Below are 14,976 nucleotides of genomic sequence, written 5' to 3' on the forward strand. Positions count from 1 at the left end.
GAAACTAATCAAGGAGAAAAACAACTGGGAACTAAGGAAAAACGTTCTGACAGTTAAAACAATTCACCACTGGAATGACTTGCCTGCAGGCTAGATGTTTTTAAGAAGAGGCTGGACAACCATTTGTCTGAAATGATATAGGGTTTCCTGCCTGAGCAGCGGGGTTGGACTAGAAGACCTCCAAGGTCCCTTCCAATTCTGTTATTCTGTTCTGTTAGAGATACATTTAACTGGTTCTGTTAATATGTAATTTTTTCAAAGTGGCTTATTCTGAGGAAGAATGGATAATTATTCTTTTGTTATTAATCTGGTCTCTTTTTTTTTCAGGTGAATACACAGTGATGACAGCTCATTTTCATTTGAAGAGGAAAATTGGTTATTTTGTGATTCAGACCTATCTTCCTTGCATCATGACAGTCATTCTGTCTCAGGTGTCATTCTGGTTGAACAGAGAATCTGTTCCTGCAAGGACGGTTTTTGGTATGTAGTCAGTAATAATTTATTATTTCATATGCTAACATAGAATGATGTATTATCCTTTTCCACCGTTTTTCTTTTAATAATCTTTTGTATACGATTGAAATTCATGAATGTATACATGTCTATCCGATGCTGTTTTAGGTTCAGTCTACTCTACAATTTTCCCGGAAGTTGGAATGAGAATTAAAATATGAAAGGGGTCATATTTAAACCCTTTTTTTTTTTTTTTGCCAAGATGGGAGGAATGTAGGTATTAGTATAGTTGCCCCTCTCAAATCAGCAAACATTCATGAACAATTAAAACCATTAAAAACAGTACAAAAATAAATTAAATACAGATAAGGTCTTTATGTCTGGTTGTTTTGACATGCAATGCTGTATAGCAGCATCTTGAGGGTAGAAGATGAAACATTTTATGTCCAGGATGTGAGGGATGTATAGATACTTTCTCAGCCCTCTTTCTGACCCATGCAGTATACAGAGTGTCAATGAAAGGCAGTCTGGTTAGGGGTTTGTTTGGTTTTGTTGGTAGTTCTAACTATTTGTTGAAGTCTATTTCCTGTTTGGTTATACCAAACCAGACAGTTATAGAAGTACAAGTGACAGACTCAATAATTTCTCTGTAGAACTGTATCAACAGTACCTGGGGCAGTCTGAACTTTCTGAGTTGACGCTGAAAGAACATTCTTTGTTGTGCCTTTTTGATGATTATTCTAATGTTAGGTGTCCATTTCAAATCCTGGGAGATAGTAGAACCCAGAAACCTGAAGGTCTCTACTGTTGATACCGTGTTGCCTAATATTGTAAGAGGTGGTAGAATAGGAGGGCTCCTCCTAAAATCCACTTTCAACTCTACAGATTTAAGTATGTTCAGCTCCAGATTGTTTCAGCTGCACTACAGGGCCGGTTGTTCAATCTCCCTTCTGTATATAGGCTCATCCCTGCCTTGAATGAGACCAAAGACCATTGTATCCTCGATAAACCTTTCCACTGATTAATTGTTCTCGCTGTCAGGAAATTTCTCCTTAATTCTGCATCGTATCTCTCTTTGATTATCTTTCAGCAATTATTTCTTGTCCTGTCCTCAAGTTCTTTGGAGACTAGGTTGACTTCTCTGTGAACGCCCTCAAGCATGGAAGATTGCTATCGTTCACCTCTACTCCTTCTTTTTGTTAGACTAGGCATACCCAGTTTCTGCAACCGTTCATTGCCCAGTTTAGCCTCCAGACCCTGTATCATCTTTGTTGCTCTTCTTTGCACTCTTTCTAGAGTCTCAACATCTTTTCTGTATCATGATGATCAGACGTGAGCATGCAGTTTTCCAAGCATGGTGTCATCAGTGCAGCATGAAGCATTATTATCACTTTATGTGATCGTGAAACTATCCCTTTGTTCATGCATCTTAGAACTGCATTAGCAACACACTGGTGGTTCATGCTTCAGTGGTGATGTCAGATCGTTAGAGTGATGCTATCATTCAACTGGGGGAAAGGGTGAACCTCGAATGTAATTCTTTTTATACCTCTGACAACTGCTATTTTATAACCTTTATCCTGGCACCTAAGCACCCTGAGATTTTCTCACCTTTTGGGGAATGTACAAGGGGGGAGGGCTATGTGGGTTGTTTTACTCTGAAAGCCAAAGGAAGATGACCCGGGAATGCTTGCTTATCTGGTTTTCAGGATGGCCATTACAATAACATCTCCACACATGTGGATTGGCTGAATCCACATTGGACTGGAGGGAGGGGTTTTTAGTGTCTTATTTCTAACTGTATTGCTGAGAGGATTTAGAGTCTTCTTTGCCTTTGTTCTGCTATCACTTCTCCTCAATAAAAGATTCCTTTTGAAATACCAAGAGGTTTTATTTTCTTGAGTGAGAAGGAGAGGCAGGACCTTATAAGTGGTCTATTAGGACACATATATTACCTTTCTCAGTCACTACTGTTGGGTCATTTTAGCTTCTCAAAAGGCACTGCCTGGCACTGCCCGCCTGGCACTCCACGGACCATTCTAACGGTCGACTGGGCTTTGGGTTCGATTCTCCTTTAGTCTTTAGGAGGTTTGTAATAAGTAACGCAATATTTGCAAAACACTGGCATAAATTGGCGGTAAAAATTAGCAAATCATAGAAAACTCTGCAATTGTTTTCTGGTGCGAGGGAGAGCCCAATCCAAAATGGCCCGGACTTGTTCCGGATCCACCTCTATGCCTTCATGCAATATGCAGTAACCCAAATAGTCAAATTTCTCTTGGTGAAATTCACACTTGGATAATTTTGCGTGTAGTTCAGCTGCTTGAAGTTTTTTCAGAACTGACCGCACCACTTTCACATGCTCCTCCAAAGCCTCTGCATAGATAAGGATATCGTCAAGGTAAGCCAACACCCTCTTGTATAAATGTTCATGCAACACCTCATTTATCAGCTAGATGAATAGACACAGGGGCCCCTTGCGGGCCAAATGGGAGAATGTTGAATTGGAAACACCCCAAAGGGCAACTGAATGCAGTTTTCCATTCATTTCCCTCCTTAATTCAACTCAGTAGTACGTTTCTTTCAAATCAAGTTTAGTGAAAAATTTTCCTTTGGCAAGGTGAGCCACCATGTCCTTCATAAAGGGCAACGGGTACATGTTTTCTACACAAATTATGTTAAGGTTATGGTAGTCAACACATAAGCGAAGAGACCCATCTTTCTTTTCTCGGAACAACACTGGGGTCGCCACTTGAGGCCTAGCTGGTTGGATGAAACCTCACTCAAGGTTCATATTGACCCATTTGGCCACAATGGTAGCATTTGATGACTCCATTAGGCTGAGCTGGAGTTGGCTTAGGAGGCTTTGTCAGGCATCGTCTGGCCAGAGTTCTCCTTGCCAGCTTCTCTGATGAGGGCTTGCAGTTTGGGTGAATTTCCCTATCCAAAGCTATAGACATGGTATACCAGTCATGTAAGCGCTCTGGTAACTCTCGGATGCCACAGGCTTTTCTAACCTTCTGGTCAATAGCTTTCTTAAAATAGTGGAGGAGGATTCTGTCAGGCCAATGTCCAAGGTTTCTAGCAACTCTCCTAAAGTCCCACACAAAGTCCTTTATGGTACATTGAATCCTCTTTATCTCTTAGTTTCAAAGTCAGCCTGTCCATCTCTGCACAGTCTTTTTTTTTTTAACAACACCCTCCGATGGTACATTTTCCTGCTTCCAAAATTGTGTGTACGAGATCCTAGCAGCTGTTAAAATATGTAACATAATATATCTCTCTTTTTTGTTATATTTCTCTGTTGTTATTTTAGTTGGGGTTCGATTTTCTGTTTTATTATTTCTTCTAACCACAATGGAATTATATTATATTATGAATGGCCTGGCTGGAGGTACAACTGATCAGCTGGTGGAATCACCAAAGCAGCTGATGGTTCGGCAGGGACCTGTTGCTGCGCTGCGGCTGGCTGTGGGACAGGGGTCTGCTGGCTGCGCTTGCTGTTGAATTACAGCAGTGGGGAAGCTGGAGCTGGCTGTGGAAATGGACCCCAATGTTGCGCCAGGATGGGTGGGGCAATTTGGCCCTATTGCTGCGCTGGGACAGGTGGGACAAATGGTGACAGTGTCCACTGGTATTGTACCCACCCTTGTCCGGGTGGAAGCCCCAGCCAAGAGGGAGGCATTCGGCAGGAGGCAGCATAAAGGTGGGTTGGCGAGTTGCGGCAATTGGAGGCTACAGCATCCCAAGCACAGGCAGCATCTGCGGTCTCCCTCCTGCAGCTTGGGCTGGGTTGCCAAGCCAATCCCTGTGTCATCTCTGGCTGAGTAAAAGGATGCCAATGCAGTGCTGGCTCCACTAACAGGTCCTGGATCAGGAAAGGTGAACGTAGGTTGTGTTAGGCTCTGTCTCAGTTGAGCTGGTTGGGTCCGCAGGACATCACTCCCCCCTTCTTTCCAGAAACGTGGCTGTCTGGTCTTTTGTTAAAAGACTCCAGTGATGGAGCACCCACAATTTTTTGAAGACAAGCCATTCTACTGGCTAATTGTCTTCACTTTTATGAAATTTCTCCCAACTCTGGGTAACTTCTCTAGTTTCCATCAATTGTTTCCTGTCTTGTCATCTTCTGGTGCTTTGGAAAATAGGCTGACTCCCTCTTCTTTGTGGCAGCCCCTCAAATATTAGAACACTGCTATAATTGTCACCCGCAGTCCTTTTCTCTAGAGTAGACTAGACATACCCAATTCCTTCAACATTCAAGGTCCCTTCCAATTCTATTATTCTGTAAAACTGGAGACAGTATTCTTAGTCTTACTAAAGCTTTATAAAGTGGTATTAATGTTATACATGCTCTTGATTCTACGCCTCTGTTCATGCAAACTAGGATTGCATTGGCTTTTTGGCTCTTATCTTGAGACCATCTTCTGGGGATGATGACTATTCCAGCCAGCTTGGTGTCATCTGCAAATTGGATGAGTTCCCTTCTATTCACTCATCTAAATCTGTTGTAGCTTGCCAGGGTTGGCAGCAGTCTCAGAACAGTGATGAGGTTCGGGAGGAACTTGGGCTAGTCCTGGAGTCTGGGGAAGGCTCTGGTGCGGACCGTCCGAGTCAGAGATACGGGGAAGAAGAACAGCTGGAGCCTGTTCCAGATGCGTGTCAGGAGAAGGGAACAACTAAGGAACAGGGGTTGACTCAGAGGAAAAGACACAAGTAGACACTGAATAGCCCCTCCGATAGGGAATAAGTAGGCGCAAAAGGGGAGAGGTATTTGCAGAAGGCAATTAGTTGGCTTACTATTGTGAAGATTTGCTTATCTGTGTTCGTGCCTCAGAGACTCCGTGCCAAGTATTTCCTTTTACAGCATTGCAACTGGAAGCTCTAGGCCTGGCAACTATCCAAGGACTGATAAGGTCTGTTTGTGCAATTAAACCTTTGCCGGAACTTTTCTGGGTGTGAATGTCAGGAATTCACATTAACCAAATAAAAAAGGGGTTTTTTTCGGAACAAGGAGTCTGTTGCATGATTCTGTTCAGCCTGGGTCAGAATAAAATCATTTATGAAGATATTAAAGAGTACTACGCCTAAAACAAAACCATGCAATACCCTACTGCTTACTTTCATCCATGTAGATGTAATTCCATTAACGGCTCCATGTTGAGTGTGGTTTGTCAGCCAGTTGCCAATCCATCTGTTCTATTGCTTGTTTATCTTTTCAAAGATCTTCCTGATTCAATGGTTCTGAGATCATATCTGCCATTTCCTTCAGAACTCTGGGATGTAATCTGTCAGGTTAATGGATTTGAACTCATGTAGAGTGGACAGGTGTTCAATTTGGATATAATCTTCTTACTTAGATGGCAGTCTCTCATTTTGTAGGTTGAGTCTCAGGATGGCTAGAGTTGCCTCGAGACCGGTGGTGTCAAACTCGATTTCATTGAGGGCTGCATCGGGGTTTCATTTAACCTCAGAGGGCTGGAGTGGGTGTCCCCAGGATGGGTGTGGCCAGCTCAACGTCACTCACGTCGGGGGCGCCTGTGGTTGGCCTGAGTGCTCAGCCAGAGAAAGCAAACTTCAGAGCTCCATTTTTGGCTGCGACAGCCTCCTGCAATCCTCTGCCAGTGGAAACGGAGCTCAAGAGAGCTGTGTGCACCTCTGTTTTTGCTGGCAGAAGCACCATGGGCCAGTCCTTTGCTGTTTCCAGGGTGGCCCTGTGGGCCAGATCGAAGCACCCTGCACGCCGGATCTGGCTCCCAAGCCTTGAGTTTGACACCCCTGCTCTCGACCCTTTGCTTTGTATTCAAGTAATTCATTTTCTTTACATTTAATATATGTGTAACTTGGGTTTTCTATGGGCATAAGCTCATACATGGAATGTATTTTACGAATCAGAACAGCGTCATTCTCTTTTTCCATAGCTATGTTTCTTTTTGCTTGTTCATGTAATGATTAAAATTTTAAAAGTTTATAAATGTTTGAAATATAAAAGGTTTAACCACAGAATTAGAAAACAAATCTAATTTAAAATTCTAAAAATGCATTTAAAAATGTAAAAGTATGCATTTTAACATGCATTTGTTTTTGCAGGAACGCTGGCTGCTTTCTAGGAGGTGCTTTGCTCTTAGCCTTCTACTCCCTGACTTGAAAATTTATCCCTTTCCCTTGTGTCTGGAAGTGTTTTGTCCTTTACCCCTTTTCTCCCTGCCTTCTTGTCCTTTGGTTGCCTGCCACTAACAGGAACAACGTGCTGCTCTGGGCACTCCGTTGCCACTTTGTTCTGCACCATAACTGCTCCGTTGGTCCTCTGCACCGCTATCAGCCACTGGCCTGCTGCCACCAGCTCCATTTTACCACTGCTCAGCTGGCCTCCAGCTGTCTCAGTGCCTATTCTGGAATCTCTGGGGCCCTGGGCTGGACTGCAGGGCCACCAGGCTGCCTCTCCTTCTCCTAACTGGGCTGCCTCTCAGCAGTGCCCTTGGTCCGTTACTCAGTGATGCCCCTGGCCACCCCTCAGCTGGGACGTCCTTATACTATATAAGGCACTTCTTTAGCAACATGCAGAATAGGCTGCCTTGGGATTTGTTCTTGGATTCCATAATGGTGAGAATCTTTTAGCTAAGGAAAAAGCAAGGATATAAATAAATTGCTGAAAACTCACCTGATTGTAGCTTTCCCGTGTCAAGATACTCATGTGAATTGAATTTGAGACTTTTCCAGATCTGCAAACCAAAACTTTTTTGAAATCTGCAGATTTCTTAATTTACGGCAGCATCCTAATAATTGTCAGTGATCCTCTTTTCTTTGAGGTACATTATTGATCCTGCTCCTCTTCCATCTTCTCGTTTTCTAGCCGCCTCTCTGCAATTTTAATCTAGAGCTGAATATACGTTAGGAGGACATATCATACTGAGTTAGCCTCCAGATTCCTTAAACAAACCCTGATAATTTTTCTCTGCAAGATTTTTGGTTTACAAGGAAATGACATTTAAAAATTAATATATAATTTGGGGGGGGAATAACTCACAGATATTTCAGCTAGATTTTAAGCTTCAGTGAGAAGGATTGGCAGATAAAAAGGTGATATATCCAGAAGATATTCTTGGATTCCTGTCATATGGTTATTCTACCATAATAAAGCTGTACTGTTCCATTACCACGCCATCCTGTTCTGATACATTTATAGATAGTCTCCAAATATTTTAACAAATATTAATTTAAACACCAGATATAAGTGAAGGGCTTCTTTTATTTCAAAAAATAAGATATTTTTTTTCACTTCATAGTTACTTTGGAACAGAACCTGTCAATGTTTTGTTCTCAACAAAAACATTTCAAATTAAAAGTAGAACTCACAAATTTCCTTCCATCCAATGAACTAATAACATGCATCCAATAATTCACATGTTATTAGTTCACATGTTATGCAGTATACCAGGCAAATGTCTTGAGTTTTGTACTCTTCAATCAGTTCTATAACATTAGCAACTCAAGAGTCTACAATACATCTTAGAGAAAATACCTGTAAAAATGTGGTCTCAAACAAATGCATTAAGCCCATCTGCAGTGGGAGGTGAAAGATGTCCAGGATGGCAGCCATGTGATTTAAAGTCACTCTTTTTTAATCCATGTCACAGTGCCTATAAAAAGAGTTGAGGCTTTGATTGCAGAGTTGCAGCTGTCATGTTGACTTTTGGGGGTACAAGATCGTTAAAATAATAAATCACAAACATTATGTAATTTCATAGATATCACTGAACTCATTTGTAATTTCTGCACTTTGGTTTTCTTCAGTTTAATTTTCTATCTTGCCTCTTAATTGTCTTTAGTTCCGTGCATTTTGCATCACCTTGACCAGGTTCATTCTTCTTTTTCTACCCTACAGGAGTAACAACAGTGCTAACAATGACAACGCTAAGCATCAGTGCTCGTAATTCCCTGCCTAAAGTAGCTTATGCCACAGCTATGGATTGGTTTATTGCTGTTTGTTATGCATTTGTGTTCTCTGCCTTGATAGAATTTGCCACTGTAAATTATTTTACAAAAAGAGGATGGGCGTGGGATGGAAAAAGCATAGTCAATGATAAGGTGAGTGATCAAAAATATGTATAAGGTTTCTTCCAATTTGAAAAAAAAATAAATTTAACGCCATCTCTGTTGATAGTTTTCCATTACTGAAAAATAATTAAAGTCTTAAACCAATATAAAGATAGGATATGTTAAACAATAATGATTATGAAAAGAAGTAGAGAATTGGGTTTGCATTTCAGCAGAAATTAAACAGCTCATGTGGAACCTTTCTCTCTACCTGTTTCATTTTAAAGAAACAAATATTATCCCAAGGCTGTCCATGAATTAAATCATAGGCAATTTATGTTTGTTTAATTTCCTTCAAACCTTGAACTGCATTTCATTATCTTCACCAATTTTTACACAGAAATTAGTGGAACCAATGATACTTTGCTAAAAGAATTTTAACTATATTCTGCAAAAGAAATGAATAGCTGTCATAGATCTTTTTTATGTAATTGTACAGATTCTCATTTGACTAAAGCAAATGGTTTATTTTAAAAATGGCTTCCATTTTCAGAGATGTTTGATATTAGTAGAGGAATTTTGTGTTTAAGATATATAAATATAATCCCTAAAAGGCATTGAATAGCAATAATGATAATAAATCTAGGTTTAATAAATAAAACCTTTTTATTTATCAATAAGAGTTTTTTAATCAAACAAAAAAATAGAACAGCTGGTTCTATTGATCCATCTGAACCAAAACATGTTTTTCAGTTGGAAGTAGAATGAAAAAGGCCTATTTTGTTCAGGGATATGAACCAAAACGTTGTTGCTCTGGGAGAAGAGGTCCTAGTGATGGATATGAATGGGAAAAAACCAGGGATAAGGACTGTGACCTGTTATCCTAGAGTGAAGAAGTCAGTGACAAAGGAAGTGTTGATACACAGATTGTATAGAGGAGAAAATAAGAGTGATGTGATGTCCACCAGCCGTGCCCTGCTCACCCAGTAAAATATCTCTGGAAACCCACTTGCTTTAACCAAAACCTTGAACGAACCAAACCTTCTGGGTTTTGTTTCTTCAGATCTATGGCAGACTCAAAATAAAGTAAAAACAAACTAGACTTCTAAGATCCCCAAAAGGGCATTTTCAATTCTTTATTTTTTTAAAACAATTCTTCTTAAAAAAAAAATCTTATTTTAAAATAAAAATTATTTTTAGTGCTAAAATGGTTATGCTGTTTTGAAAAAAATGATTTTTGCTTCTACAAATTCTATTGTCTGCACGAGGAACTTGAAAAAATGAAAAAAAAGCTATTTATCAATTTCATAGCAATAAGAAGACAGAAGCATTCTTAACATGCTAGTAAAACCAAAGTTGAGATGGAGTTCAAGTGAATATACTTTAAACTGCAATTCAAGTAAAAGTATGGAATAATTGTGAGGGAAAGCATGAAAGAGAAGTGTCAACATTCCAAATAATGCACCCATTGAAAGCAGAATTCTGAGACAGGTATGTTCCTCAAAGAACAATTCACTGGATACATCGTATTGGCGCAATTTATGAAAACCGACTCTGAAGGTTCCCACGGTTTTCAGCTAATTAAAAGTTCCCCCTTTCCCCCCAAGTCACCAGTCACATTGTCCAATAGCAATGCTGACAGGTTGTCTGGTTACTTCACTCCTCCACTTCTCAACCACCTGTTGGAATGGCTTTGGTTTCCACAGGAAAGTATTTGACAGCCAAGCCGAGCTATCTAAAATCCCCCCCGCCCCTTCTCCCCTTTGCTTTGTGGCAACCATGAAGCCTCAAAGATGGCCTCAGCCAGGCCTGCTTCAGGGTTGACAAGAAGAGGAAAACTGAACCTCTAAGTTTGGAATTTTTTGTCATTTACCTGCTAATTTATAGATATCAGAGCACTGGTTCCCTTTTCTGGGGAGGGAAATTCCATGTCACTAACCTGTGGCTTCTAAACTACACAGTCAAACATAGAAGGGAAAAAGAAGTACCCTAATTCTGACTTTTCATGAATCTGTGACATTAATTGTCACATGCCTGTTTTTGAATTATTCAGATAGCTCAATTCCAGTTTAGTTGATGGTCTGTCCATTCTTCCTCACAACCCATTTGTTTCAAGGGCTTTTAGTAGAAAGGCTCCAGAAAGTAATAAGCAAAAAAGAACAGATGATATTTATTCTGCGCTTCCTCCAAAAGAGCTTTGATCAGCCTTGGAAAACTATACTATCAGGAAATAGTGGGACTATCAGGAAATTCTAGAGCTGAGAAATTGAAAAAAACATCCCGGAACAAAGCAATTCCAACTACTTCCATATTCTGCTGTTCTTAATAGTGAAGAACACAGTATAAGAAAGAACTGTATTTCTCATCACTGCAGTTGCTGGTTACCTTGACCATAATATGCATTACAGATCTTCTAACTTACTTCTTTTCTTGATGTATGGCACAAATAATGCAGATTGCATAATAATAACAGTTTATGATACTTTCTACATCTCTAGATACTGCAGAATAATTCATTTTATAAAATAATAAATAAAAATATTCTGCCCACTTGCATGTGTTGGTTTACCCTGAAGCATAGACACAGAAGCTTCCAGTTTATAGCATGAACACAGCACTGCTCCACCCCAGTGAAGAAAAGAATCACGTCACCACTGAAGATTCACACATAGGATACAGACATGGCTTAGCCAAAAGTCAGAGAAGCTTTCTACAACGGCAGTATCACAGTCAGTGAAGTCAATCTGAGGCACAATATTGGGAATTGAAGGAAGGGGATAGTATTACGTCTGTTGGTGCAGAAAAGTTTGAATATATTTAATAATATCTTATTATCCTCTTATTATATTTCAACAGAAAAAGGAAAAGGCCTCAGTCATTAAGAAAAACAATGCCTATGCAGTGGCCGTTGCCAACTATGGACCAAACATCACAAAGGATTCTGTCCTCCCCACCATCTCCAAGAGTGCTACCACTACTTCAGAACCCCACAAAGCCAAACCAGAAACCAAACCACAAGAAGCAAAGAAAACCTTTAACAGCGTTAGCAAAATTGATAGAATGTCCAGGATAGTATTTCCAGTTTTATTTGGCACATTCAACTTGGTGTATTGGGCCACGTATCTAAACAGGGAACCTGTCTTGCATGGGTTTGCACCCTCACACTAAAACCTTAACTTTATGCTGAGGGCATGTAACATCATTATGGTCAAGTTGTTTTCCTATGTACAGTATGACTAATAACTGCTAATCAGTGAACTAATATGTACAGGATATATATAAGTGTCATATTTGTTTATCTCCAAAGGAGGTGCACAGAGTTTAGTCATGGGATCTCTAAGCAGATGGCACCCATGGCAAATACATTCTGCTCTCCTATCTATGTGAGCTCTCCTAAATTTGGATTTAACTCTGCTGAATTATATCCATACAAACCATCTATGATCCTATGTAACTATTTAGTAACGCTATTTTTTTAATTTAAAGTTTAAGATATTTTTCTATGAGACAACTGATTCTACTTTAATGCAAAGAAGCTATCATTTAAAAAGAGAAGGATTTTTTTTAAAAAAAGAGTAATCTTAATAATTTCTTATGGTATCAGTGCCCATGTAAATATTATAGATATGTGGTGAGCATAAGTACTCTCTTGTTAGCAATCATTAAGAATGCAAGTTATGCATAAAAGATTCAGAATGGCAGGGATAATAATTTCTTTTAATCGAGTTTTGAAGTTGCTAATTATCGGCTTATCCTATGGTGTGATCAGTCTGTTGATAAAAGAAAAGTGTTACACTTGGAGATTCCTTCCAACAATACAAGGAAATAATTGAATCCATACCCATTGCAGAAGATGTTAACAACATGCAGAAACACAATGAGACACAAAACTAAACAACTAAGCATGTGTTGTTGGTTCCTGGTTAGTTATATTAATTCAGTAATTTGTTTTAGTTATTTCCCTTCTGTCTCCAGTGCGTTCTGGATCAAGTGACTTCTACTGAATCATGATTTAAAAGCTGAAATAGGCAAATTGTGCAGAATTCAAAGAGAAACAATATTGATTAATAAGACAACCTCCCTCCATTCAAATCACTGTTTTTGTAGATTGCTTCATGTCAAATCTTCTTGTGGCCGTTTTGTTTCTAAGATATGTAGTTTATTACAGACAATAAATATTTTTATACCAACTGGGACATTGAAGTTGGAAGCCTATGTTTTAAGTCTGCAAGTCCCAGTTGAGGCTGACAGAATTTAACCCAACAGGAAGACTCATTTCTTCCCAGAGAGATAACTTGCTGTTAGAAATAGAAAAAGCTATTGAAAAATAGAACAGCAATATATGCCGATAGCTTCAGGCATCACTGCTGAAATTCATGGATATTTTTGAACATTAACATGAAGATTTACTGTGGCTTGGAAAGAGGTTCCTTGCCTGATGAATTTAACTATTTAACTTCCAAACAAAACTTATCTCTTCCTGTCCTGTAGAGTTACTTTTTCTCACCATTCATCCAATTTTTTCTGTTCCCTTCATTCTGTTTTCTATGCCTTTTCATTTTTTGTCTTACTGCTTCATGAAGGAGAGAGATAGGAATATGGGTATGTGTGTGTGTGTGTGTGTGTACTTGCATATTTCTCTTTATAACAAAGATTAGAGTTTGAACATGGTTAATATGTACTGGTTCGTATCAATAATTTGGGTCCTGCTTGCTACCCCATTAACTTTCATTGTAGAAAGCTGGCCAGGATAAATGATATGGCTGGCCATAGTACCAAATTTCTATCTTACAGGGATCCTGCATTTTGGATGCCTTAAGTTAGCTCAGTACATCGATTAAAAATTGTACATCGATTAAAAATTGTTAGTACATTGATAGTACATTGATTAAAAATTGTTGCCCTATGATGCATATTGAAGGTTACAAATAATCAGACACAAGCGGTTTAACAGTTTAACAATTCACACGAAGAGGAGAAACTGGCATTGTATGGTATACTGTATTTTTCTAACTACCCTACGTTTGGGGGAGGATCTTCTTAAATTCATATTTCAGGTAAATATGATCCTTCAAATAAGCCATTCAGTATTAAGGATACAGTAGTAGTAGTAAGGTAAGGTCAGTTTTCATTTTATTATTTGAAATAACTAGAAAAATATTTGTTTTCAGTTGTTATATTTCTGAATTTTTGAAATGAGCAGCCTTAGAAATCATTTGCATTGATTGCTGTGCATATGGCAATTTGCCACTAATAGTATTAAGTGACTTAACTAATAAGCCTAAAACTGGATTCAAAGGTTGGTGCCAAAGGATGGATAAAAACATTCATTTCCGTATGATGAAGTTACCTTTTGCTCATGGAAAAGCTATTTTCAGTCTCTAGGGTATTGCATGAGAAATGTGCAATTCAATCCAAAGAAGTTCTTCCATTTATGCAACTTCCTTCTGCATGATCTTGCTCAAACAGAAGCATAAAAACAGAAGCATAAAATCACATTAGTAAGTGCTTGAACAAGCAGTTTGTAGATCAGCCTAAAAATCATTTTCTTTCTGTGTACTTGTTCCTTGGAGTCTGTTCAAGACTATGTTTTGTAACCATGGTTTGATATCTGTAATATTAACCCATTCAACTATTCAATAATGGAAAAACCTCTGACACTTTTTTAAGATTCCTATAAGAAGTTCTAGAAACTAGATAGAAAAAGAAACTTGATCAGTCAATAGGTTTGATCATGGATAATTTGCTTATTAATGCCATGAGAAGCAACATTTTACATTTTTACATATGGGTATATGACTTTACCTAGAAGTAAACTACATATAGTAGACAGTCACAAGACAACTTTGAGTATAAAATCCATCTTGTGAATTTCCATTTTTATAACTTTCAAAAGAAATGCTAAGTACCTAAAATATACAGTACCTTTGGATACTATTCAGGGAATTAAATACATTGGTAACATAAGATTTTTGTGCATTTTTTTCCAAAGTAAAGTTTCCATTAATTCTGTTCTAAAAGACTTCCTTCATATTATTTGTTTTTCACTATAAAGGTAGGAAACAATGCACTTCAATGTTGGTTCCAAAATGGTAGTTTCATTAATTCATTTATCATTAATTATTATTGCTGCTTTTGTAAAGTACAATTTATCTTTTCCTGGCATAAATGTAAAACAACTTTAAAAAAAATAGTTTTTTCTCTGAAGTGGATTATTTTTTGTTTTGTTTTTAAAGAAAAAAATCTTTAATACTTCATAAATGCTTAAATACTTATGAAAACAAAACTGAAGCCTGTATTTACCATTTTTGTATTATATTTAATATTATCCATTAATTTCATTCTGAAACTTGTCCCCAAAGCCCTTATAAACAATATCATCACTGATAATTATTTATATTTTAAATTTTTCAATAGATTTGGTCAATTAAAAGTATTTGATTCGCATACACATATTAGCAGTTATTAGTTGATTTTTTAAGAAGAAAA

General features: G+C 38.3%; 1 protein-coding gene across 1 annotated transcript in view; it reads left to right on the forward strand.

The window, feature by feature from the left end:
• Positions 1-13,309, forward strand: part of GABRA2 (gamma-aminobutyric acid type A receptor subunit alpha2) — a 96,415-nt gene extending 83,106 nt beyond the window's left edge. Inside the window, exons 7-9 of the mRNA XM_026700073.2 lie at positions 328-480; positions 8,336-8,538; positions 11,344-13,309. Coding sequence (XP_026555858.2) covers positions 328-480; positions 8,336-8,538; positions 11,344-11,655 — 668 coding nt within the window. The 3' untranslated portion in view covers positions 11,656-13,309. The remainder of the gene's footprint in view (positions 1-327; positions 481-8,335; positions 8,539-11,343) is intronic.
• Positions 13,310-14,976: the final 1,667 nt, after the last annotated feature.

This window comes from Pseudonaja textilis, chromosome 6 (genome assembly GCF_049901715.1).
Source record: "Pseudonaja textilis isolate UNSWEBS1 chromosome 6, rPseTex1.2, whole genome shotgun sequence".
Taxonomy (NCBI): domain Eukaryota; kingdom Metazoa; phylum Chordata; class Lepidosauria; order Squamata; family Elapidae; genus Pseudonaja; species Pseudonaja textilis.